General features: G+C 33.2%; 1 protein-coding gene across 2 annotated transcripts in view; it reads left to right on the top strand.

Moving 5' to 3' along the window:
• The window catches only part of TFPI (tissue factor pathway inhibitor), a 101,089-nt gene that overhangs the window by 70,245 nt on the left and 3,257 nt on the right, over positions 1–27,587 (top strand). The window contains exons 4-7 of one of the 2 annotated variants that reach the window (XM_017946705.2): positions 5,944–5,982; positions 9,367–9,543; positions 10,134–10,226; positions 27,214–27,393. In XM_017946705.2, coding sequence (XP_017802194.1) covers positions 5,944–5,982; positions 9,367–9,543; positions 10,134–10,226; positions 27,214–27,393 — 489 coding nt within the window. Of the gene's footprint in view, positions 1–5,943; positions 5,983–9,366; positions 9,544–10,133; positions 10,227–16,011; positions 16,238–27,213; positions 27,394–27,587 lie in introns of those variants that run through there. The other variant, XM_009182578.2, reaches the window with a different exon arrangement.

Here is a 27,587-nt window from a genome sequence, read left to right as displayed (position 1 = left end):
AACCACAATGAGATACCATCTCACACCAGTTAGAATGACGATCATTAAAAAGTCAGGAAACAACAGGTGCTGGAGAGGATGTGGAGAAACAGGAACACTTTTACACTGTTGGTGGGACTGTAAACTAGTTCAACCATTGTGGAAGATAGTGTGGCGATTCCTCAAGGATCTAGAACTAGAAATACCATTTGACCCAGTCATCCCATTACTGGGTATAAACCCAAAGGATTATAAATCATGCTGCCATAAAGACACATGCACACGTATATTTATTGCGGCACTATTCACAATAGCAAAGACTTGGAACCAACCCAAATGTCCATCAGTGATAGACTGGATTAAGAAAATGTGGCACATATACACCATGGAATACTATGCAGCCATAAAAAGGGATGAGTTCATGTACTTTGTAGGGACATGGGTGAAGTTGGAAGCCATCATTCTCAGCAAACTATCACAAGGACAAAAAAACAAACACCGCATGCTCTCACTCATAGGTGGGAATTGAACAATAAGAACACTTTGACACAGGTTGGGGAACAACGCACACCGCAGCCTGTCATGGGGGGGGGGGGGGGGGAGGGATAGAACATTAGGTATATCTCCTATGATGAGTTAATGATGAGTTAATGGGTGCAGCACACCAATATGGCACATATATACATATGCAACAAACCAGCACGTTGTGCACACGTACCCTAGAACTTAAAGTATAATAAAATAAATAAATAAATAAACAAACAAGATAGAAAAAGAAAAAAAAGGAAAAACAAAATTATATTCTCTGAGGAAAAATTCAAGCTAGCTGCAGACATTTGCATAAGTAACAAGGACCTGAACGTTAATCAGCAGGACAATGGGGAAAATGTCTCTAGGGCATGTGAGACCTTTGTGCCAGCTCTTCCCATCACAGGCCTGGAGGCTTATGAGGAAAAAATGGTTTCCTGGACCCAGGGTCCCTGTGCTGTGTGCAGTCTAGCGACTTGGTGCCCTGTGTCCCAGCCACTCCAGCTGTGATTGAAAGGGGCCAATGTAGAGCTAGGGCCAGAGCTTCAGAGGGTGCAGGCCTCAAGCTTTGGCAACTTCCACATGGTATTGAGCCTGAGAGTGTGCAGAAGTCGAGAATTGAGGTTTGGGAACCTACATCTAGATTTCAGAAGATGTATGGAAATGCCTGGATGCCCAGATAGAAGTTTGTTGCTTAGGTGGGGCTCTCATGGAGAGCCTCTGCTAGAGCAGTGCAGAAGAGAAATGTGGAGTCAGATCCCCTACACAGATTCCCTACTGGAGCACTGCCTAGTGGAGCTGTGAGAAGAAAGTGACTGTCCTCCAGGGCACAGAATGGTAGATCCATTGACAGCTTACACGATGCGCCTGCACATTTCAAAACTGATCATGCCTTCCCAATAGTCCCCCAAATTCTTAACTCATTTCAGCATTAACTCAGAAGTCCACAGTCCAATGTCTCATCTGATACAAGGCAAGTGCCTTCTGCCTATGAGCTTGTAAAATCAAAAGCAAGTTAGTTATTTCCTAGATACAATGGGGGCACAGGCATTGGGTAAACACAGCTGTTCCAAATGGGACAAACTGGCCAAAACAAAGAGTCTACAGGCCCCATGCAAGTCCAAAATCCAGCGGGGCAGTCCAATCTTAAAGCTCCAAAATGACCTCCTTTGACTCCATGTCTCCCATCCAGGTCACGCTGATGCAAGAGGTGGGATCCCATGGTCTTGGGCAGCTTTGCCTCTGTGGCTTTGCAGGGTACAGCCTCCCTCCTGGCTGTAACATTTATTTACAGCCAACTGTTCTTTGACAAAGTCAACAAAAACACACAGTGATGAATGGGCACACTATTCAATAAATGGTGTTGGGAAATTGGATGGCCATATGCAGAAGAATAAAACTGAAACAATGTCTCTTGCCTTATGCAAAAATTAACTCAAAATGGATTGATGACTTAAATGGAAGACCTGAAACTATAATAATTCTAGAGGAAAATCTGGGAAAAACTCTCCTACATATTGACCTAGGCAAAGAATTTATAACTAAATCCTCAAAAGCAAATGCAAGAGAAACCAAAATTGACAAATGAGAGTTAAACTTGACCACAAGTAACTTAAATTAAAAATATTCTGCACAGACAAAGAAACATCAGAGTGAACAGATAACCTAAGGAATGAGAAAAATATTTGCAAAAATTGAACAAAAGACTAATATCTGAAATCTACAAGTAACTCAAACAATTCAACAATAAAATAACAAACCATTTAAAAAATAGACAAAGGACACAAAAAGATATTTTTCAACAGAAGCATATACACAGCCAACAAACATACGAATAAAGGCTGAAAATCACTAATCATCAGACAAATGCAAATTAAAACCACAATGAGATACCATATTACACCAGTCAGAATGGCTATTAGTAAAAGGCAAAAAATAACAGATGTTGAAGATTAGGAGAAAAGGGAATGCTTATACATTGTTGCTGGAAATGTAAATTAGTATAACCTCTATGGAAAACAGTATAGAGATTTCCCAAAGACCCAAAAAATAGAGCTACCATTTGTTCCAGCAATCCCACTACTGGATATCTACCCAAAAACAAATAAATCATTATATCAAAAAGATAACTGTACTTGTATGTTTAGCACAGCACTATTTACAATAGCAAAGATATAAAATCAACGTAAGTGTCTATTAGCAGATGATTGGGTATAGAAAATGTGATATTTATATATATACATATACCCCATGGAATACTACTCAGCCCTTAAAAATAAAATCTCGTCTTTTATAGCAGCATGGATGGAATTGGAGGCTATTACCTTAAGTGAAATAACTAGAAACAGAAATTCAAATACCACGTGTTCTAATTTATAAGTGGGGAGTAAATAGTGTGTACATGTGGGCATAGTAGAATAATAGGCAAATAGACAATGGACACTCAGAGAAATAGGAGGAAGAAAGTGGACTAGGGAATGAGAAACTATCTAATGGGTACAATGGATACTATTTGGGTTACGGTTACACTAAAATCCACGTCACCACTATGCAATATAACCACGTAACAAAATTGTACTTCTATCCCCTAAATCTATGAAAATAAAAAAGAAATAAATTTTTAAAAAGAAAAAATAAAGAACCGAAAGAGAAAAAAAAAGTGCCAATCAGTAATCTACTTCTTAAAATAAGTGCTTTTCAAATCAGCATGATCTGGGGAAATTTATTCCTGGTAGAGCAGCAGTACAATTAGTATTAAAAGATTTAGAATTAAAGCACACAGGAAGGAAGGAGAAAAATATGAGATTATTGTTGTAAAGCTCTGTGGTTTCTACAGGTGACAATGGCATATATTACTTGACACTAGACTATAATGGATTAGTACATTCTAATCTTTAAGGCAACCATTAAAAACATGAAACAAGCAGAAATAACAAATAGGTCCATAATGAAGATGAAATTATTATTAAAATACCCAATTACAGGAATTCTAAAGAAGACATGAACAGGGGGAAACAGAAACAAAGAGGAAATGAGAAACAGAAATCAAATAGTGATATTTGTATTCAACTCTAACGATAATTAGATTAAATTAAAATTTAATGGTCCAATCACTCCAGCTAAAAGGTAGATATTATCACACTGTATGCAAAAATACATCAAGAACTAACTGACTGCATGTTGTCTATAGGAAAGGCCCTTTAAAAATAAGGACAGAGTGATTAAAAGTGAAAGGATGGAAAAAGATATAATATGTAAGCACTAATCATAAGAATGATTAGTAAAAGTAGACTACAGAATAAGATATACTACCAGGTAGAAAGAAAGGTATTTATAATAGGGTCCATTAATAAAAAAGACACAACAATCCTTAATGTCTATGCGCATGGTCCTAAGTATAAAACTTCAAAATTTTTAAAGAAAAAATTGACAGAAGTGAGAGTGTACAATTCCTCAGTTCAGTTTACATACTCCAAGACACCTTTTTTTCAGTAATTGACACAAAAAGTAAACAACAATCACTAAGGATATAAAAGATTTGAACAACACTCTCTACCAACTTCACATAAGTGGTATTTGTCTAACACTCTCCTTGCACACCCAGATGAACATATCATTATTTACATCTGGCACACTTTTGAATGGATTTAGAAGCAAAAATCAGTAAGTCAGTTTGAGGTATAAATATCATATGCCAATGTGTGTCAACCAAATGCAAATTTTGGGATGTTTTTGTTGTCAATCTTACGTCTTAATATTCATAATGAAATATTAAAACAAATTCATATAAGTTGAAATTCAAAAGAGTACTAGAATGGAAATTAGTCTAACATTCTCTCATTGCTCCTTAAAAAGCATTGTTAATTGGTTTGTCCTGCCTAAATCTAAGAAAACTTGATAATTTGCTATAAATCTTTTCTAACTATTAATTGCTTTCATACTGTTATTGCCATACAAATTATCGTGTCCAAGGTTATTATCATTAGATTCCTCAAAGATAATTATCGGTAATATAAATACACTTAAAATTCTAGTGTGCTAAACCACATTGAGTTAGTTGGCATGGATATTACCTGAATTAATCCTATTTAGAATGTAACAGCAAACAAAATAGACGTTCTTTCAAAAATTGTATTAATCAAGCATTTATATATTCCCACCCTATGACTATGGTCAATAGGTAAATCAGGAACGAAAATTGTTTAGTGTTCTAGTCTTGTGTACTCATTATATGTATACATTTCTTTCTTCTCCTTATCAATTAAATCATAACATATTAGTTTTATATCTAAATATTTTAATGTCAGATTATATGACAGTCTACAATCTAGTTGAAAACATTAATAGGAAGTTGGTTAGTTGCAGTGAAAGCAAAGTAAAGGAAACAACTTACTTCAACAGATACGGCTATACATATACACACACACACACCTGTTTTTCTTAAAAAGCTATTGAATAAAACATAGTACAATTCTAAAAGAAGTTTGGGTCCATTAGTTTCCCTTTCACAGACATTTTACTCTCCATAGAAGAATTAACTATTTCAAGAAAAAAAGGATGATCCTGTTGCTAAAAGAGGCTTATAACCCAATTCATATCATTTCTCTCATTCTTTCTTCCCTCCTCTCTCTCGCTCCCTTTCTATCTCTCTGGTCATATAACTAACGGTAACCTGCTTTGACCAAAGATTCTCTCTGTAAAACAAATGATTCCACAACAAAATAAATATCACCCAACTTTCCTAATGTCTATGCAAATTAAAACTTCATAGACTTATTTTTGTCAATTTAAATTTCATTACCTATCATTTAAATTAGAACTTAGAATTCATATTTGGAATATGGTAGGACAAAGACAACTAACATTCTAGTTTTAGAGGGAAATGATTTCGTTAATTCAAATGTTAAGCCAAACAACGTGTCCCAGATGCCTTTTTTTTCATTTCTTCTCTACATTGATAATAATAATGAAACGTGCGATTGGATTGAGACAATGAAGCAAGGGAAAGAATAAGGAAAGGAAATAATTCTGGTTAATTTCACTTCTATTCCCAGGTATCTAACAAATTATTTTTATATGTAATGTAGGTTGCTTGAATTACTTTCATATTTCACATTTTTTAAATAATTGCTTTTAGTACAGATCTCCTGAATGGTAAACATAGTCACTATGAATTTTCAGCTTTGTAAATGTTAGAAAGTTTTATCACAGTTTCTAAAACATTACTCTATTGAAATGAAGTGGCTTCATGGTTACAATAAATAGAAAAGATTAATTTTTAGAGAAAAGAAAAAGAAATTCAATTTTTATTAAGACATTCTATATAGGAATAATTTTAATCGTAATAAATACATCATTCTTGTTTGTTAAATTCAAATTCATAGTATGACATCATAAATTGTGGCAATTGATATTCATATATTCTTTTGATTACAGATAATGTAAACAGGATTATACAGACGGCATTGCAACAAGGTGAATATTTATTTGTCTGTAAATTTGGAACATTTATGTAAGGCATTTGGATATTCAACTTTTTTTTTTGTTTCCTTGTTTGTTTTTTCTGGTTCTTGATTCAGTATAGATATTCAATTCTTAAGTTTCTCTGAGATTGATTTAAAAAACCCATAAAAGAGATTGATCATAAACACATATGAGAAATTGATCATGTCATTTTTGAAATGATTTATTACGTGTTTCAAGGACATAATCAAAAACTAGGAAAATATATGCATTATATTTGTCAGAGGAGGCTCCAAACACTATATTTACTCTAATTCTAATGTAGTATGATATTTAGTTTTAGTTCAATCATAGTCCAGAGCCACACATGCTATTTTAACATCTTCCAGATAGAGATTTAGATGTTTTGAGTCTTACTTTATTTCTCTGATCTCTAATCACTTGTTAATCTCAGCATTGTGTGGCTTTAGCAAGTTTCACCAAATATTCCCTGGAATGGATGTATGTCTCTTGAGTTGCCAACAGTTATACATGCAAAAGTAAGTGGAGATATTTAAAAATAAATATCTAGCATGTATGTGTATGTTTAATTGTGTAATTTAAATCATATTATTTATTGTTTTTAGTGAAAAAATAATTACTTTTCACAAGCATATCAGCAAAAGAAAGAATGGTATCAATGGATCAGGGAAACCAAACCTCCTTTTAATAAAGGTCTAGAAACTGATTTGGTTCAATTGTCAGTTACGGCATTTGCACTTCAATGAGAAAATATTGAACAAAGAGATAAAATAGTTTAACTCAGGACATGAAAGACCACAAAATTCAAAGTGCATTTAAATTTTATTTATTTTGATTTATTTATGTGGGAAAGATTTGAAAATTTCTGTGACACATCGATAATCTTTAGGCCCAAATCACTGACCAGAATTGGAATCAGAATGTATAAAATAAAGATAATAGCAAAGTTTGTACAAGAAACATAAGTAAATGTATGTACTTACAATTTTAAAAAATAGGTTCCTATAAATATTAAAATAATCTTGACAAAAATGTTTAGAACTTTAAATGAAGGCTTTATCTGTAATATCAAATAAAATAGCATATTTATAATAAAGAAGTTTTTGTCTACAAAGGTAAATAAATATTTTTGTGAAAGAAGATACCAAGCTTTAAATATTAGGACCTTTTCCCAAAAACATAAAATTAGAAAAAAATTAAATAAAGGTAATATTTTAATGTAAAATTATGCTATAAAGCATATATTTATAACTCAGAATTCAATCTTTCCTAACTCATATTTTATATGAAAGTTAGAGAATAAAGCTGTGTTCACATGAATGTTAAAAATGCTTACATGCTAACACCTATTCATAACAAAGACTTGATCAATTTTGAGTTAGCTTTATATTATGCTTTCTAACATTGGACCATTATAGATTTGAGATTTAATACAATCTCTTAGAAATAAAGTTTGGTCCAAGACAATTCCCAAGTGTTCAGACTCAAACAAAAGTTGACAGTAATAATGCTGTAGCTTATCCAGTCTGCATTCTGTGTTACTCAATTTCAACTGAGCACCAACTTAGAGCAAGGGTTTTGTATGCAAATTCAATAAGAAGGTTAATTTATTTAACTGAAGAAAATGGGAAATTAATTTCTTGATTTACAACTGTAGTTTAAACTGCAGGTCAAAAAAGAATTATTTTACATGTGTCTATTTTCAACTTTGTCTTCAAATAAGTTCATGTTTCCCAATGTGGTTTCATATAAAAAATAGCAACTTTCAGTTGTACAGTTTATTGTTTGTTGTTATTTTGTTTGTTTATTTTTAATTTTTGTGGGTACATATCAGGTGTATATATTTATGTACATGTACAGTGTCTTAATTATACTTATCAGCATAATTTATTGTAGTTTTATGTTTTTATATGTAATATTTTTCCCCCATCCACTTTTGGCAAACAAAGTTTTTGCATCCTCTGTTCAGATTATTTAAAATTTCATTAAAAGTACACATTAAAACTAAAACAAATCATATGATAGTAATTCAATGTATTTTTTACCTTATAAAATGTTATAAAATTTTAAAGAATTGTTTTATTCATTTCCCCCACATATTATTACACTTAACTAAACATCATAAAAACATTCATTTGAAAAAACAAGAGGCAAAACAGAAGAAACAATGTTAACTTTCAAATTAATATATTGAAAAGTTATAGAAAACAGACTTTTAAAACTATATTATAGTAGGAAGTTTTACTTAATAAAATAACTTTTTAATAAGGAGTTGGTTCTTTTATAGATCTGCAACGGTTGCAGAAATCATTAACATCATTAATACATGTTCTTTTTTATAGTAAAATACTTGTGGGTATTGCTTCCCTGACATAGAAGAACAAGTTGCTTTAAGATGAAAAAGGTTACCACAGTTCAATTTTGCCAATATGGTAATATACTTGCAGGAAAAAAATTGAAAAATTGGAATTTTGTTCTAAAAATTGAAGCCAAATATGCCGGTGCACATAATAATTTTGAAAATTAGCTCACTTCTTTTCACAGTGCATGCATGTAGACAGAGCTGGTGATGTAGATCACAGTGGCACAACTTCTATGACAGCTGTGTTTAGCCTGCTTTGGAGCACTATCAAAGAAGAAGTATTAGTCTTTTGCAAAAGCCTCTCCAATCCTTGAACATGTATTTCCTTTCTGCCTCTGCATTATTGAAGTCATTCCAATGACAAGAAGAAGGAAAAAATAAAAATGACACAGCAGTAGAGGATGTGCTACCTAGTACGGATATTAATTCCCGCATAAGAATTCAGGAACTTCTAAGGCTAGCCATGAAAACTTCCATCCCCTCAAATCTTCTTTTTCAACTTTTAAAAATTTAAACCATTCTTTTTTTTTTCAATTGTACTTTATGTTCTAGAGTACATGTGCACAATGTGTAGGTTTGTTAAGCAACGCACTAAACTGCTTTTCCTGAGCAGCCACCCTCAATACCTTGAAATGTTCATAGACCTTTCCTAAGTGTTAATACACATAAACATATTAAAAATAATTAAACCACATTTTTGCCATAAAGTTTTGTAATTTCAAAGCAAGAGTGGTACATGGTAAAATAATATTTTATTCCTTAAATTCGTTAATAAAATGATAGTTAACTCCCTATTAATTTACAATGAGAAATTTAGAATTTGAAATGCCAATCCCAAAATAACGATAGATAATTTTAATAGTGTATAGCTGTGGATAAAGTTAGATTTTTTTACTTTTTAATTTTTATGCTTACTCCTTAAATAACTTAGCCAGTTATTTATAAATTTTATTAAAATCAGTAATTTATTTACACAAAAGAATATTGCCTTCTGATATTTTTATAATTTCTAGAAAAGCCAGATTTCTGCTTTTTGGAAGAAGATCCTGGAATATGTCGAGGTTATATTACCAGGTATTTTTATAACAATCAGTCAAAACAGTGCGAACGTTTCAAGTATGGTGGATGCCTGGGCAATATGAACAATTTTGAGACACTGGAAGAATGCAAGAACACCTGTGAAGATGGTTGTAAGTTTATTTCTCATTTCATTTTAGCACATATAGGCATTCTTTTAAAACTAAGGCATCTCAGATGATATTCAAGCCTACTCAGATTTTGTTTTAGCCATGCAAATGAAGATATGTATTCATTAAATGTGAGATTTGTGACTATAGTTTTTTAAAAAGCATAGAAAATTAAGAAATTATTTTCATAGATCTAATTCTTTTTATGTTGCATTATTTAATTTTTCTTCCTGAGAATACTGCAGTACAATTTTGGCGCAATAGAGTTGTTGAAATCTTTCACATTTATACAAATATAAGAGCAAACAGTTAATGAAAACTACCACCTAAAATCAATTAGTTTTATCTGCCTGTAACATTGATTAAAGGGATGACTTAAACATTAACTGTCATGCTTTTTTGACCAAGAACTACAGTTGCTCATGGAAATATTACCTTACAATATATTTAAAGATTCACTGTTTGCTAATTTAACATAGCAATGTGAATGAAATTGCCAGAGGTCTTCTTTATTAACTGTTGTATGCTTCATGAGTCCAAATATGAGATTGTGACAATGTTTATCTATTTTAATTGGCTGTATTTTTTTCCAGTGAATGGTTTCCAGGTGGATAATTATGGAACCCAGCTCAATGTTGTGAATAACTCCCAGACTCCACAATCAACCAAGGTTCCCAGCTTTTTTGGTAAGAATCTTGTGGATTTTATAGCTTCCAGGAAACTATTATCCCAGTAACAATGAAGTGGATTGTGTATTAGAAGTATGTCTTTAAATATATGTATACCTGTGTTGTTGCTTAATAATGTGTTTGTTGAAATACTGAGATTCAAATTGTTCAAGAGATTTAATCTCATAAAAGCAACAATTTTCCTAATCTATTTTAAAATATGCTTTTAAGTAGGCTTTTGATTATGTATCACATGAAAAACTTTCACATGATATTTAGCTCTATGCCAAATTTATTTTGTAAAACAACACTAGGAATTATCAGCCTCGGTGTAAGATGGTAAATCATTTTACTGGCACAGCAGTGCATCAAAGGCAGTCTAAAGTACTTTTAAAGTCAGTATAGCGCTAGGCAAGGTCTCTGGTGTCACTCAGAGGACAGATTAGAAATGGATTGAATAACCATGCCTAAATGTTTATGTCACTCTGGAGGGAATTTCCTTTTGAATTCTTCAGGACTCTTTTTTATGTTCTTGTCTGTTAACTTATTTATCAGATTTAAATGAATATACAGAAAATATTTCCACAAAATGCAGAGCTGAGAAAATAGTGAAAATACTGGAAAACATAATCAGGAACCACAAATATCTGGGCAGTTAGAAATAACCTAAAAAGCTAAAAATTACCAGTGTAAAAATATTAGATCCTAGCTAAATTATAAAAATCACATGTTCTTATTCAGATATTTAAGATTTTGCTTAGAAGTAGTCCATGTGAACATGTCAAATGTAAACTTGGTATGTTTATATATAAACTTAGCCTGAGTGTAAGGAATTCTGTAACTATAAAATTGCAATCTTAGGATTAAAATAATAAAAAAAAAAAAAGAAAGAAAGAAACATAGTGTTTGGGCCAGGAATTATCTACCTTGACCATTTATCAGAATCAGATTGGCTTTGAGCTACCCCTCTTTATAGCAGACAAACAAACGAGCAACTAAGCAAGCAAGCCAACAGAATGCAAACAAAACTCTTGCCCAGGTGGATTTGAAGCATTAAAATGTTGACTCCGACTTATCTAGAAAGAGTCTGTGAATGTTCAGCTGAGTCCCACAGTGATCTAATCATTTGTGGATCTTGCTTCAGCACTGAATGTCACACCTTGGAAATCACAAGGAGGATTTGAAACATGATTAAAGAGGAAATGGAAAGTGTAAAGAGACGTGAGATCTACGAGGGAGCATAATATGTGCTTTTAATAATTGAAACACTATTATGTGAAAGGAGAAGTTCTCTGCATGCCTTACCCTTTAGTCCTGCCTATTTCAGACCTTCCCCAGACCCCCATCCCCATTCTCCCTTATCCCCCTCAACCCAGCCTAAGCATGAGGATTAGTGTGTGAGAGCTGAAGTATAAATACCTTTCTATAATATGCTTCTTTCTTATGTGAGATCTTAAAAAAATTGATGGCTGTCTCAGGGATTAATAAATTCCCTAAATTGTAGGCATTCGATAAGTGTTCAATTAGTACTTAAGAGGTCATTAAGAGAATGCAAGCTTTCAGTGGGAGTAGGAAAGTACGATATATTCAAAATGACTTCAGGCCCTTTACATTCAATAGGTAGAGCAGTGAATTGAATGCCAGATGAACTTGAGTCTAATTTTTAAATACTACTTCATTTGTAAAAATTAATACCTTTGTGATTCTGATTTTTTATCTGAAAAATTAAGTACTATCATTTCATTGTTTCTTCATGTCTTTCCAGCTTCATATTTTTCACTCATATTTTGTTTTATTCAGTTAAGTATTATATTTTCAAAAGCACACTAAATCTTACTGCTGTAAAAGAAAATTTGGCATGACGAAATTATTAACAGATTTAAATATACATGTGACACAGTATATCAACAAGTACAAGAAATGTATGAAATCAGTTTGCAACATGTTTGAATATTTTTGTTTGAATTATTTTACCAATTCAAGTGGAGATCTGCAGTCATTTATCTTTAAAGTGAGTAGAGTAGGCTACGGAATAGTTTCGACTTAAATTTTTTGAAGCATAAAATTTAAAATTTTGGTAAGCATACTACCAAATTAGAAAGGGCAAAATGAAAATAAGTGTGAGAAAGTAATATTAATGAGTTTTAAATGCCCTCTGATATGTGTCTTCTTTAGTTTATTATGTAGCTCCACATTGAAAATTGTAACAAATAAATAAATGCTTGTAAAAGCAAATAATTAACTAAGTAAGCAGTAAGAATTGACAACATGAATTTAAAAGAAAACAATATTAACAATAATTTATTCAGAATAATAGACATTTAAGGAATAATATTATCATAACTGCACTTAAAATTAGGGCAAATGTCTCCTTTATTTGTCTAGAAAACTTTTATTTTTTATTGTGTATATTGGCCTCAAAATCAACATTCCTCCAGCCAATTTGATCAATTTTCCTCTTTTTCTAGGAGCATAATGTATTTCTTTCTCCTTCCTTCCTTCCTTCCTTCCTTCTTCCTTCCTTCCTTCATTTCTTTCCTTTCTTTCTTTCCTTCCTTCCTTCCCTTTCTTTCTTTCCTTCCTTCTTTTTCTTTCCTTCTTTCCTTCCCTCTTTTTCTTTCCTTCTTTCCTTCCCTTTCCTTCCTTCCTTCCTTCCCTTTCTTTCCTTCTTTCCTTCCTTCCTTCCCTCCCTCCCTCCCTCCTTCCTTCCTTCCTTCCTCCCTTCCCTTCCCTTCCCTTCCCTTCCCTTCCCTTCCCTTCCCTTCCCTTCCCTTCCCTTTCCTTCCCTTTCCTTCCCTTTCCTTCCCTTCCTTCTTTCCTAACCTAAAACATGAAACAATGTTGCAATAACTAGGAGACATTTTATATTAAGGATGGCATAACATGGATTGTCGATGAAACTATGTTGCCATTCTTCTTAAAACCTACATGATTTCTAATCTGCCCCAGCCAAGATGCAGAAGTGGGAAGGCAGATGTCCCTGTACTCTGTCTAAAACCTAGAGGACCCCTTGTCACTTCTGTCTGAGGGATTTGCTGAGATCTATAGACACCTCTTAATTTCCCCAATCAAATATAATTACATCTGTCACTGCTTACAATTATATTGATACATTCTATTGTCACTTAAGAAAATGCAATTCTTTGTATACATAAAACTTTGTTTTTCAAGGGTTTTATCAAATGTGTAAGGTTCTCTGTGGTATCAGATTATTTTGAAAAGCTGTAAATCCTTTAAAGTTTCAATTCAATGTACAGGAATAACAATCTGCCCCACAACATAAATGGAACACCATAAATGGAACATCATTCTTTTAAAATTCTTTCCACTAAATAACAATTTTTAAGTAGAGTATTTGAATTTTCTAAAATTTAATTATTATTAAGTGAAATATTTATAAGTATAATTTTAATGTTTTTCTTCATGATATTATGGAAACATTTTAGAAGTTTAAACATTATTAGAATGTGACTTTTTAAAAATTGCTATTTATTTTTAATTACTAGAATGTTGTAAACAACTTTCAAGATATATTTTTCCAGTAAGCTTTCTTGATTCAAGATACTTGAATACTTACTAAGCACAATTCAGGTGTAATTTTTCTTTTTATTTCCACATTTCAATATTAACAAGTTATTTAGGTAATCTCAAAGACAGTCTTATGCTTCCTTAAGAGATTTTAAATAATGATTTGTAAGCATATCCCTGAGTGTGAGTGCATTATTTCAGTTTGATTGGCTGTGTTGAGTATATCCATGTAGTTCAAATAAATGTGTTCTCTCCACATGTATAAAAGAAATATTTCTAAAGCAATTTCCCTAAATGTGTGCCATTTTGTGCATAAACTCTAGAATTGAAAACCATCAAAACTGGTTCTTCTTGATTTCCCCCATGATTGAAATGATATAGCAGATAAAAAACCTTTCAGCCTGAAGACATGGGTTAAATTCCCAACTCTTCAACTAATAGCTGTGTGACCCTCAGATATTTCTTAAACTGAGTTTCATCTTTACACTCAGATATTTCTTAAACTGAGTTTCATCTTTCCAGTGTAAAATGAGGATGGTAATACTATAGTACTAACTTGATAGGTTGTGTTATGAGGTTAAATCAGTCAAAATATATAACTTTCTTAGGACAGTGCCTGATATCTAGTCAGTTGGTGTAGGGTTCCTCATTATTATTATCCATGTGATTCAGAGTAGTACGCTTAACTCACCAGGCTTTAGATTCTCATTTGTAAAACAACTCCTTTGTAAGTTCCTATTTGCAGAACAAATTTTTATTTCAGACACTCAAAAAGTCTCTAGTTATTCAGATAAATGCCTCAGTAAATATACAGTCTCAAAATCATGACTAATATTTTAAGAAGAATTAATACTAGAACTAAATTAATGCATATATGGAAACTCGAAGAGTTTGAATGTGTTTATTAGAAACAAGATGAGATTATTGTCACAGACAAGTATCATGGGGCTTCAAGGTCAAAAGATGTTTATTTGTATAATTGTTCTTTATCTTTTCGACATTCCCAAGTTTCCAAAGTTTTTGAGTTTTTCCACTGTTTTTCTGATTATTCCAATTTGAATGATTAGTAGTTTTCTTTGTATCACTTCAATTCTTCCAGTCATTCATTAAATTTCATTGCTTTTTATGAAATGTTTATTTCTGTCTCTTCCATTTTCACTCATATTTATTTTGTTCATATCATCAATCCTTCATGGTTAGATTACCTAAACAATCATGTCATCCAATTTGGAACACTAATGATAGTTAAAGAGGGTGTTAAAAAATTAAGGTATATGTCTATTTTAAATATATGTATGCATTGACATAAAATTGGAATTGTCGTTTTGGTGACTCTACAAAAAATAGTTTTATATTTAAAAGTATTTTAGTATTTTTAAATTATATATATAATTTACATATATATTTATATATATTTTTATATATTATTTATAATTATATAAATTTATATATAGTATATATTTATATATAACATATATATTTATATATATTATATATATATTTATATATATATGAACGTGATATCCTCCCAAAATAAGCATAAACTAATAGGGGCTTAGGCAAACCAGGCTGTATAGACATGAGACAAATAGATAAACAGATATCAGAAAGCTCAGATATAACTCAGATATTGTATATATACATTACACATAGTATAATTATATATCTAACATAAGTAAACTAAAGCATATTAGAGAGAGAGAGCAAGAGAGAGAGAGAGACAAAAAGGAGCAGTCAGATGTAACAAATTATACATGACCTTTTTGACATCACTGTCCTATTTCTATTCATCGATCATGTGAGTAATTTAGCTTCGTCCACTTGCCTAAAATCTGTCTGCATTGTCCATTAGTCTTCTATCTATTGCAGATGTTTTCTGTCCCTTAAGTACAACTTTTTTCCATCCATTCAAATTGGCCTCTTCATTACCATTAAACACAAATTATTCACTTTCATTCTAAAGGATGTTTTATGTGATTTTCCCCACCTAAAATTGACTGACCCTCCTCATCTTCTTAACCAATCTGCCTTTTCACTACCACAAGGAGGCCTTCTTTCTGTCTCTCTCCCCTGGCTTCTTACTATGATTCCTTTAATATCTGTATTATTAGATATTGTGTTTGCTCTACCTCACTGTCTAGATTACAAGATTTTTTTGAAGAAAAAGATAATGTGCTATACAGTTTATAGACTTCTCCCACCCTCAGCATTGATCACAGTGTTAAACATGTAAAGATGACTCACATTTTTTATTTATTAATTTTGTGATCCACAGTTACAAAAGAAGGAACAAATGATGGTTGGAAGAATGCGGCTCATATTTACCAAGTCTTTCTGAACGCCTTCTGCATTCATGCATCCATGTTCTTTCTAGGATTGGATAGTATTTTATGCCTATGTTAATATTTGTGCTTTTGGCATTTCCTTAATATTTATATGTATACATGATGCCTTCGGTAGCCTACTGCTAATAAAGTTTAAATATTTACATGCATAGTAAACATAGTGTTCTCACAGCACCTCGCTGGTAAATGTCTAACTAGCAAAGAAATATGAATGTTCTCAGGAGTTCATGCTAGTTGTGAGCCTTTTGACTGGACCTAACTATTCATGAAAAAAAAAAGTCATTTTTTTTTTTCTGATTTTTATATATCCCTTTGCTTCCATACATCAACTCTTTGGTTTTTTGTTTTGTTTTTCGTTGTTGTTTTTGAGAGGGAGTTTCACTCTTATTGCCCAGGCTGGAGTGCAATGGCGTGATCTCGGCTCACTGCAACCTCCGCCTCCCAGGTTCAAGGGATTCTCCTGCCTCTGCCTCCCAAGTAGCTCTGATTACAGGCGCTTACCACCACACTGGGCTAATTTTTTGTATTTTTAGTAGAGACAAGGTTTCACCATTTTAGTCAGGCTGGTCTTGAACTCCTGACCTCAGGTGATTGCCTTGGCCTCCCAAAGTGCTGGGATTACAGGCGTGAGCTACTGTGCCTGGCCCCATACATCAACTCTTGAGAGCTAACTGGGAACAACATCAGCTTTATGATATTCTGGGGGGAAAAAATTCAGGTAGACTTAAAAAGCTACTGCCAACCCAATTCTAGTTGGCCACTAACTGGGAAAGGGAACACCTATATACCTGACCCAGTTCCACTTTGCTTCCTGCCAGCCTCCAGGTCCAGGGAAAGTAATTGGATGACATCCTGAAGATCCTTTTGCTACTTGAAACTCTATCCCTCTCCTAAGTGTATTCAATGTATGACCTCCAGACATACTTTCCATTTATGTGGAAAAAATAGAAAATAAAATCTATGCATATATAAATACATTTTTAAAAATATTTTTGTTATCACTAGCCTTCTGAAACAGGTGTTATGTTCACAAAGGGCCTAATGGACAGTCAAACACAATCACTGATATAGTCAACTTATAAATCTGCATGGGATTGTTATTATCTCCTTGGCCTCTTGTTGAAGGTGTGATTGCATGTAGAGGAATACTGCAAGCATGAGAACTTTCTGGAGAGAAACTATCCCTCACCAGCTAAAGAGCTCCACATCCAGCTGCATACCACAGGTCACCACAAGCACTGTTTACAGTTCTTAAAAAACGAACAAACAAACAAAAAACCACTTCATCCACAGTCCACTTTCATAGTTCTAAAGAAGTATCTTGCCTTTCATTATGTGTTCTAAGACCAAGAAGCACAGGAACATCCCTCATAATCTAAAGACGCCTGCATAGTAAATCTGGAGCCTCATATTCTGATTTTCTGACAAGCTGGCTTTCCAAAAATAGATAACAAGTTTTGGACAGCACCCAGCAAGTTTTCTACTTCCTGACAGGAATGCTGATGAGAAACAAAAATGTGGCACTTCATCTCTGCCAAAATCACTGCCATCAAAATGCAGTCACCCTAGATGACCACTGTCTACTTTTCTAATCCCTTTCTTCCTGGACCATCTTTAGTCTTAACACAGATAATTTGTTGCCCCAGTCATAAGAGTCCTCCAGAGAAGTGTTTCTCAAGCTTGAATAATCTATAGATGTCTTTAAAAGGAAAAAATCACAGACTTCCAATTTGTAAGCCAAATTGCTTAAAATAACATTCATTTTGTATGAACCAGTAACATAGTAGGAATAAATTCATTATGATTATTATACAACTATAAACCAAAAATTGTGTACAAATTAATACCATGCAAACTACAAACTAATAAATTAATAATACTAATTTGATAAGACTTATTTTTCTTAAAAAAGAAAAAGCCTTATTGTAATATGAATTTAATAGTAACTGGTATAGGGCAGGTTAGTAATGTGGTAAGAATAGCTCAGACAAACTTGAGCTACTCTATGTCATGTGTAATTCTCTTCCTTTTTTCTATTTGAGTAATAGAAAATCTTTGCAGAAATGAAGTTAAGAAGTATTAATACAAAATGGTGGCTGGGTGCAGTGGCTCACTCCTGTAATACCAGCACTTTGGGAGGCTGGGGTGGGAAGATAGCTTGAGCCCAGGAGTTCAAGACCAGCCTGAGCAACATGCAGAGATCCTGTCTCTCCAAAAAAAAAAAAAATAATAATTAGCCCAGTGTGGTGGCCTGTGATTGTAAACTCACCTACTCTGGAGGCTGAGGTGGGAGGATTGCTTGAGCTGGGTAGGTTGAGGCTGCAGTGAGCTGTAATTGTGCCACTGCACTCCAGCCTGGATGACAGCAAGACTCTCTCAAAATAAATAAATAAAATTTGTTGATCAGGAAAATTCCAACTCTACCTCTTCTAGGGATGTAGTGGAGTGGGGTTTCCAGCTTTTAATTGTATGTAATACCATTACATGGATCTGAGTGACCAGTGCAGATATGATCACATGGATGCAAGACTGTAACTTTGGTGTGGTTGTTTCTAGAATCAGTCCGTGTTGACCATCTCAACTCAATACTTGTTGCCTTCAAATGTTCAAGCTCTCTAAATACTGTTTGAATCAGCATTGTTGCCCCAAGACTTGTGTGGTGACCTATTTTGATTAGAACTCTTTCAAACTTAGAAAACTTCAACTTCATGCTTATAACTGTGGACTATAGTATACTTAACATGTTCTGAACCTGAGCTTCAGAAAAGAGGGAATTTGGACATCAGTTCTAAACGAGAAGTTGTGACAATTTTCTTTTTATCTGATAAAATTATTAAAATATTTTTGCTCAGGTACTACTATTTTCTTAATTTTCTAATTAGTTTTCAGAATGACATATGTTAGTGGTTTAGAGCATTGACGTTGTAGAAAGAAAGATGTGGTTTTTAATTCCAGTTCTGCTATTTTCTGACTCAGTCTGTGGCCTTGAAAAAAGATTACAAAACTTCTCTCAGCTTCAGGTTCCTCATTTATTTTATGTGGCAAGAAATATCTCAAAACTTTTGTAAAACTGTAATGAGACATAAAATTCTTAACCCAGTGTTGAGCACACAATTAGAGTACAAAGTATTAATTTTTGAGGTTGTTTTCAATGATGATGATGATGACCTATTTTCATCTGAGGTTTATAGCCCAAAAAATGAGTGCTATTTGTATACATTTTATTATTGATCATTTTTAATGCAGCTAAAGTCTGTAAACTTGATCTGATGTATCTTTATTTAACATATTTTATGCTAAGATTATTTGAAATAATATATATAGCACTTGAAAATTCAAATATAGTTATAAATACAATTTTTTTTTTTGTCTTTGGATCTTATAAGTAATTGAAAGACATATAGACCTATATTTTCAACTTTATCTTATGACCTAAGGTACAGATCTGTGTACTTCCTAATTTCAGTTCATTTCAGCAAACATTGAGTATCTCCTACATGGCAATAACTACCATAGGTACTGGGAATATGAGAATAAGAAGAGTGTAATTTTGTCCTTTATAGGTGTGTTTGTCAAATAGGGAAAAAGATAAATAAATAGATGACTTCAATGCCTGTGTTACATGCTAAGACAGAGACCTGCAAGAGGGTTACAGGAGAACAGAGTCACAATAACATTTTACATTCATTAAACAATGTCAACATTAAAATATTCTATGTTTTCAAAACTTGAGCTCTATCTTCATCTTCCACTTCGAATTCATTTGCCTGGATGCTGGCTAATCCATGGACATAGTCTACAATTTCATCTTTATATTCATATATTTTTCTAGGTAAAGCCACAACGAAAAAAAGCCACCAAAAGTTACAAAAAATACAACATTCTAAGTAGAATTTATTCTATAATGTTTCATAACATATTGGAAAAATATTACATCTTCTGAATGCAGAAACACTAGAATTATTTCATCTCTAGCTCTCTACCTGCCCAAATTCAATTTGGTGCTTAATTTTAGCTACTCCCATGGTAACTGCTGCGGTTATGGTAATTTTGTATTATTCTCTATTGAAAGTTACTGGATTCAAGCTAAACATGCCTGGTTGAGTTTCCTTCATGTATTCAACGAGATCAGAACTTGTCTTTTCCTTCTTCAATAATTTCAGTGGCTCATTATTGTCTGCATTGTAAAATCCAAATATAATAGTATTCAAGAACCTTCTTAATTTGACCTAAATGTATTTTTCCAGCCCTGTATCCCACTATAGTCTTTTTTGTGTTGTGTTCTCCAGACAGCCTGGAGTTTGCAAAGTACCCCCAGCAAACTAGAAACCTTCTGACCTTTGTGTTTTTACTTTCCTTCACCCATATGCTTTCTGTATCCTCTGCTTACTAAAATCCCATTCTTCCTAAAAAACTGATCAACAGACTAAATGCTAATTTTTACTTTTACTAAAATTTTGTAGGGTTTAAAATTTTACATATATGTCATGAAGAAAGTTTTTCTCATGCATTATTAGACATAATTATCTTAGAAGAAAGTATACTCAATAGCTGTATAATCTATAATTTTACTATGGCTTTCTTTCTTTGTGGCTTTGCTTAGACAAATCCCTGAAGGAACCTGACTTTATGAACTCTGTCCATGGATTAGGTAGTATCTAGGCAAAGAAATCCAACCCAGAGAACATCTACCCAATTTATTTCCTTCCCTTTTAATATGCGGAGGGAGTTTCTGTCTGGGCAAGGTTTCACTCAGTCTATTCTTCATCACCTTTCAATTTCAAGTTCACTGGCAACCCTTCTTCTATTATCCTCAGGTAAGTGGCCCAGTATACACATAGGGGAGAAAAAAAAGGTCCACAGTGCTCGTTTTTCCATTCCTGCCCCGTTTTTATTGTTTCTTTATAGATTATTGGTTTCCACCAATTTAATACCACTTCTCCTGATTAATGAGTAGAGATACATACTCTTCCTTTTTTACAGAGAGAGGGACAGGTTTACCACACATTCCTACTCAGAAACAGATTCCAATCTCTAATCTCTAGCCTTTTATCTATCACCTCAGGACACTGGACTCACTCTAACGTATTTTTTCTATCATATATCTTGGGCATTATAATTGCAGATAATTTGAATAAAAAAGAAAATAAAAGAAGACACACTGGCCATATCCACATTATGCAGAAACAATCATTGTTGGCATTATAGCATATTTCATTTTACTATTTCCTTGTGTATTTCAACTTATCACAAAGTAAATAAAGTTTAAGACTGGAAGTAGCTGCTGGAGGAGATGTAACAATTAGAATAAGCTCAGCATAAAAGTATCTTTTTGTAAAATTTAACCTAGCAAATGTCTAAGCTCCCTACCTAATAAAGCTATCTCTATAGTAGTCATCCTCCCAACTGATTGCAAGTCCTTTTAAATATTTGCCCAATGCATACGTATATAAATTCTCTTCTCATTTATATGTGTTTGTATATGTATGTGTATGTATTTGTGTGTTGGCACAAAATATAAATTATTACATTTTCTTGATTCTAACATGCAGGTTTTTCTTTTTCTTTTTTTTTTTTTTTTTGAGACAGAGTCTCACTCTGTCACCCAGGCTGGAGTGCAGTGGCCGGATCTCAGCTCACTGCAAGCTCCGCCTCCCGGGTTCACGCCATTCTCCTGCCTCAGCCTCCCGAGTAGCTGGGACCACAGGCGCCCGCCACCTCGCCCGGCTAGTATTTTGTATTTTTTAGTAGAAACGGGGTTTCACCGTGTTAGCCAGGATGGTCTCGATCTCCTGACCTCGTGATCCGCCCGTCTCGGCCTCCCAAAGTGCTGGGATTTCAGGCTTGAGCCACCGCGCCCGGCCAACATGCAGGTTTTTCTACATTCTAACAATTCTAATCATGATGAAACTTATAACTGATAGTGTATAATAGTGTAATTATATATATATATTTTTTTCTTTCTGTTTTTTTTTTGAGATGGAGTCTTGTTCTGTCACCCAGGCTGAAGTGCAATGGCGCAATCTTGACTCACTTGCAACATTCGCCTCTGGAGTTCAAGTGACTCTCCTGCCTCAGCCTCCCTAGTAGCTGGGACCACAGCTGTGTGCCACCACGCCCAACTAATTTTTGTATTCTTAGTAGAGACAGGGTTTCACCTAGTCGGCCAGGCTGGTCTCAAACTCTGGACCTCAGGTGATCCACCCACCTCGGCCTCCCAAAGTGCTGGAATTACAGGTGTGAGCCACCGTACCCGGCCGTGTTTTTCTTTCTTCATGAGTAGTACGTAAAATAATAGTGCATCTTCAAATTAATGACATTTAGATTTTATGTAAATGATATTTCATATAACATTTGGCAAGCTATAAGCAGTTTCTTGTCCCACATAGTACCCTTCTACTTTTGTTGGCATGGGGAAGAAAAAAAGTGTTGAATAGTAGATAAATTCGTATCTGTAAGGTCCATGTTTTGCTAAATGGTTTAGGCACTTTAAAGGTCGTCGTAGGTACATAAATTTGTGAAAAGTTTCAGTGGAAAATTCAGCAACATCTACCAAGTTATACATTGAATATAGATTTTGCATAATTCTAATTTTAGAAGCTTGTCCTCTGGAAGTACCTGAACCAATGTACATGGGTATTCATGAGCTGTTGTCTGGAACTGAAAAAAAATAAATTATAATAATCTATATGTTCATTTGACTAAATATACTGTAGTTAACTCATAAAATGAAATACTGTACCTACATTAAAAAGAATGAGGTCTATATAAAAATACAGAGACACAGCCACAAAATATTATCAAGTATAGTAATAAATATAGAATATTATACGAATACATTTGCATATGCAAACAATTTGAAGATATGTAAACCATCGGTAGTGGTTAAAGCGTAAGAATCAAATTATGGATAAATTTTGTTTTACATTTGTTATACTTTTATATTATTTCAAATTTTACAAAGATAATTTGAAGTAAATAATTTATATTTCTCTTTACTACAAAATTATAAACAAAAAATCTTTTAAAAAGATTTCTTATTTGATTCCCTAAAAAGTCTCAGAAGACAAAAATAAATGTACTTAACAAGTTGTAAGATATTTCATAAAACCTAGTTTGTTTAGTAAAACAAAAGCCTAAGTAGGCAAGGCAAATGAGAGTCATAAAAAAGATACCACAGTAAAGATTCCAAGTGAATATATGATTCAAAATTTACTGTATAAATCTCAAAGCAAATTTACATTAACAACTTTACCTGTAAAACTGAGTTTAGAGCACCGTCTTACAGTTTAGCAGTCACACTACATCATGATAGTTACTGACTTAAAAAAAAAAAAAAAAGTGGATCCTGAATTCTGAAACCTATCAAAACCCTGTAGACAGAAGGTACCCAACTTGTTATTAATGGTAGAATCAAGACAGAATGCATTTGATTAATAAATTCCCTTTGGAAAAAAGAACAAAAGTCAGGTTAGTGTCTTTTTTATTCTATCTTAAATTTCTGTGAATAATTATAATCTCAACTAAAAAATCACATTTTGCCAAACCTTTGTATTTTCTTTCATTGTAGATAGCAAACTCTTGATTTTGAATAGGTGAGTGCTGGTCTATATGTAGAATAAATTTGCTATTTGGAAAGAAGTTTTTCTCTTCAAGAAGTGAAAAAAATTCAGATGGAGCTAAAATGATTTTAAGAAACCATTTGCTTCATTACTTTAATTTTACTGTGATTTATGCTACAGTAACCCAATTATAGTCTTACTGCTCAGAGTTAAAATGATCTTAAGAGAAATGAATTAGTTTACATATCAGGTAAAATTTATGTTCTGAAGAATACTCGCCTTACAATTATTCCTTAACTGACAATAATTTATTACATCTTTAAAAACTTCTAAAAGTTAATTACATATAATGCAATATCCTTAGTGATTAACTTCACATTTTAATGCACTATCGAAATATTGTCATTTCTAGTGTTGGGAACCTCACTGTTGATCTGGGTCAAAATTCTGTTGTGTTGAATGATCTATGTAAGCAGTGGTTGAAATCAGGGCGATGTAAGATAGATAAACAACTGACATTGCATCAATCATGGACAAATAGGAGCAAGTATCTGATAATAGGGGCATCTACATACCGAGTCCCAGGCTGTCAGAAGCAGCATGCCAGACACTCTCTGATTCAGAAGTCATAAAGAGTGTTAGTAGAGGCAATCTGATGCCTTGGCTAATTTAGTGAAATTTTCTCTGCTGGCATCTATGCTGGTCAACTGGCTGTTTGCTCTCAAACCAACCCCCTGCTTTCAACCTGCCTTGTGTGGTTTTTATGGGGAACTTTCTCCTCTGGCTTCTGAAAAGATTTGGTAAATGGCAGCCGTTGTTGGATGACTGGATGGTCAAAGGAAGACAGAAGCTAGCGTATGTATCTCCACCACATCTGTGGTATATCTTCCACGGTTTCAGCTTCGATGGAAAGGCCCGAATGGTTCTAGGGTTTACCTGCTGTTCTTGGTCTATGACAACAGAGGCTCCTCTTCTCATACCTCCAATCTAGGGACTGTAGCCCCATATGTACTAGGCTAGCTTTTTCTCATTTTGAAATAACCTTGATTTTATGATTGGGCCATGTTTACTGTAGGCTCTATGTGGGAAAAGAGAAGAAGTTTGCTCCTTGTCAACAAAAAATTTTCTCCGTTCTGGAATAAGGGGGCTTGATGTCTGGCATTGCTATTAAGACGTAACAACTAACATTTGCAAAGAAGGATACAATTTACAACCACATTCAACACATTATCTGCAACTTACTATGGGCAGATATATCTTACACACAAAATGCTAAAGTGAAATTGATGTATAAGTTGCATATCATTTTATCATACACATCTATTTCGAAGTTACTGTGGGTGTTTAAACAGGAAAAAAAAGGGATAGCAATTTCCTCTGTTTTCTCTGTTTCTCAAATTAGGCTAATTGCATCTAGTGCATCTCTTTTGTTTCTGAACATAGGTGATAACTGGAAGCTCATGAGTTCAAAGTGGTGGCAATTAATCATTTTATATTCTACACTGTGCAAGAATGATAATACACATCAGACACATTGGAAAAGTTTTTACAATAGTACAACTCAATTACAATATAACTCTCCTAGACTGCTAGAAAATTCCTCTAATATAAATGATTCTTAGTGACAGGAAATGTCAACATTTTCTAGAATGTCTAGCACACATTCTAACCATTCAACTTTGATTTATGATGGCATATCATCATGTCAAAGGATACAAAATACAGGCATGTAGGATAAATAAGCCTAGAGATCTAATGTACAACATGAAGACGACAGTTAGTGAAGAAGTATTGTGTTAGGGATTTTTGTTATGTAAGTAGACTTTAGCTACTCTTGTCACACACACAAAAATGTAGCTGTGAGAAGATGGATATGTTAATCTGCTTCGCTATAGCAACTATTTTAGTATCTATATATATCTCATGACATCATTTTGTAAACCTCACACATACACAATAAAAATTATTTTAAAAATCATGCACTATAATCCCCACATAGGATAAGGTAAAACATAAAGGGCTACGTATGATTTAAAACGATATTTTCATTTTACAAATCCTAGAAGGTCTTCTTAAAATCACTGCATATATACCTAGTCAAAGACTTAAGTATGTGTGTATATATATAGTTTATATATATATATATGTTATATAAACTATATAAATATATATATAAACTGTGTATATATATGTGTATATATATAGTTTGGCACAAGAATATCACCTGTCTCAAATTTCTTCTCATAAATTATTCTCACAGTATTCATTCCCTCTCATATTTCCTAGAATATTTTTTGTTACCTGAGTTACTATATGAAGACACTCTAGTCCTTATTTAAATATCTAGAAGGCAGGAGGTGGTAAAAAATGTTCATATCAATTTGAGATTTTTTCTCATTTTTTCTCACTTTGTTTTATTTCTTTTCTTTGCTTTTACAGTCTGTTCATCTCGGGGGGTTATTTGCCAAAAGACTGCTTCTTGTTTAAGGCACAATCTATTCACCTTCATTAACTACTGGATTCCTCGAAGTTCTATTTTCTGCTAGTATTGGACATTTAGCAAATCTTCCTCATCTGTATTTGCTTGTACCACATCTCACCATTTGGCAAAGCCATTAAAGTTTTCTTGTATTGATTCCTTGCCATACAACAACTTACCTGTAGTACTGGTTTATTAACATCAAGCAGCTTAGCTGTGCTACCGAAGAGCACCAGGTGCCTCTCACTGACAGTAATTCCAAAAGAGCTAAAAACTAACGTTGAGCTGAAAGTAATTTTCTCTTCTGATTTAGCAAATGAGTGCTGCTTTTATTACCCTATTGTATTTTACTCTTGTGTTTTTGAAAACCATTGATTGATCCCATTGACAAAGCAGCTTATCTGTCTGATCCAAAATCAATGTTTCATTTCACTGGCTTTAGCAATATTGCTTCCTTTGCAAAAAAACATTTAACTCATCTAGAACTAAGCTTCAATTTATGAGGAAAAAAACGCTACCGAGACAAACATCTCATCTGGACTCATTCCTTGAAACTTAAAGCTTGCTATTCCTGAATTCCTCCACTTTAAACTGTGATTGTATTACATCATTCAGCGTGTGTTTAGTCAAGAGAGATAACTTCCTCAGCTTCAGTGTTTTTGTTACATCACAAATAAAAACTTTGCTCTTTAGAATTTTTTTAAAGCTAAATATTTGTGAACAAATGATATGTAAATAATATGTGTGTGTGTGTGTGTGTCTGTAAGAAATTTTCAGCAGTTACATTGTTGAAGTGTGGTTTTTATTATGTACAAATTGTTCATATAAAGAGTAATCATAACACTTCTCTTTAGCAAATGAGATTTTTTAAAATTCATTGGAGAAAGATCTCAATATAGTGGACACAGGGCCTTGTTAAGCCTTTTCGTAGAATTGAAATGCACCAATTTTATTAACTATCCCTTTATTCATTCATTCAGATTACTGTTTTACATACACATGCAACAACATTAATCTGTAAACAACATACAATATGAAAGCCTGAAGTTCACTATCACATATGGCTTACTATGTTTTCCTGATGTTTTCAGAATTTCACGGTCCCTCATGGTGTCTCGCTCCAGCAGACAGAGGATTGTGTCGTGCCAATGAGAACAGATTCTACTACAATTCAGTCATTGGGAAATGCCGCCCATTTAAGTACAGTGGATGTGGGGGAAATGAAAACAATTTTACTTCTAAAAGAGAATGTCTGAGGGCATGTAAAAAAGGTATAGAAGATACTCCTCCCATTAATTGACTAGTGTTTAAGATAGCAATTTAATTTAAATTATAATTTATTAAATATGAAATTAATTATCTTTATTATAAGAAAGTATGATCTAGCTAACAAATGTCCTCTTCAATTACATTTAGATAATATTGCTAGATATATAACTGTAATTTCCTTTAATGTCCTCATAGA

Source organism: Papio anubis, chromosome 10, assembly GCF_008728515.1.
Source record: "Papio anubis isolate 15944 chromosome 10, Panubis1.0, whole genome shotgun sequence".
In the NCBI taxonomy this organism is placed as follows: Eukaryota; Metazoa; Chordata; class Mammalia; order Primates; family Cercopithecidae; genus Papio; species Papio anubis.
The sequence above is the reverse complement of the archived record's forward strand: the minus strand, read 5'-3'. Positions and strand labels throughout refer to the sequence as shown.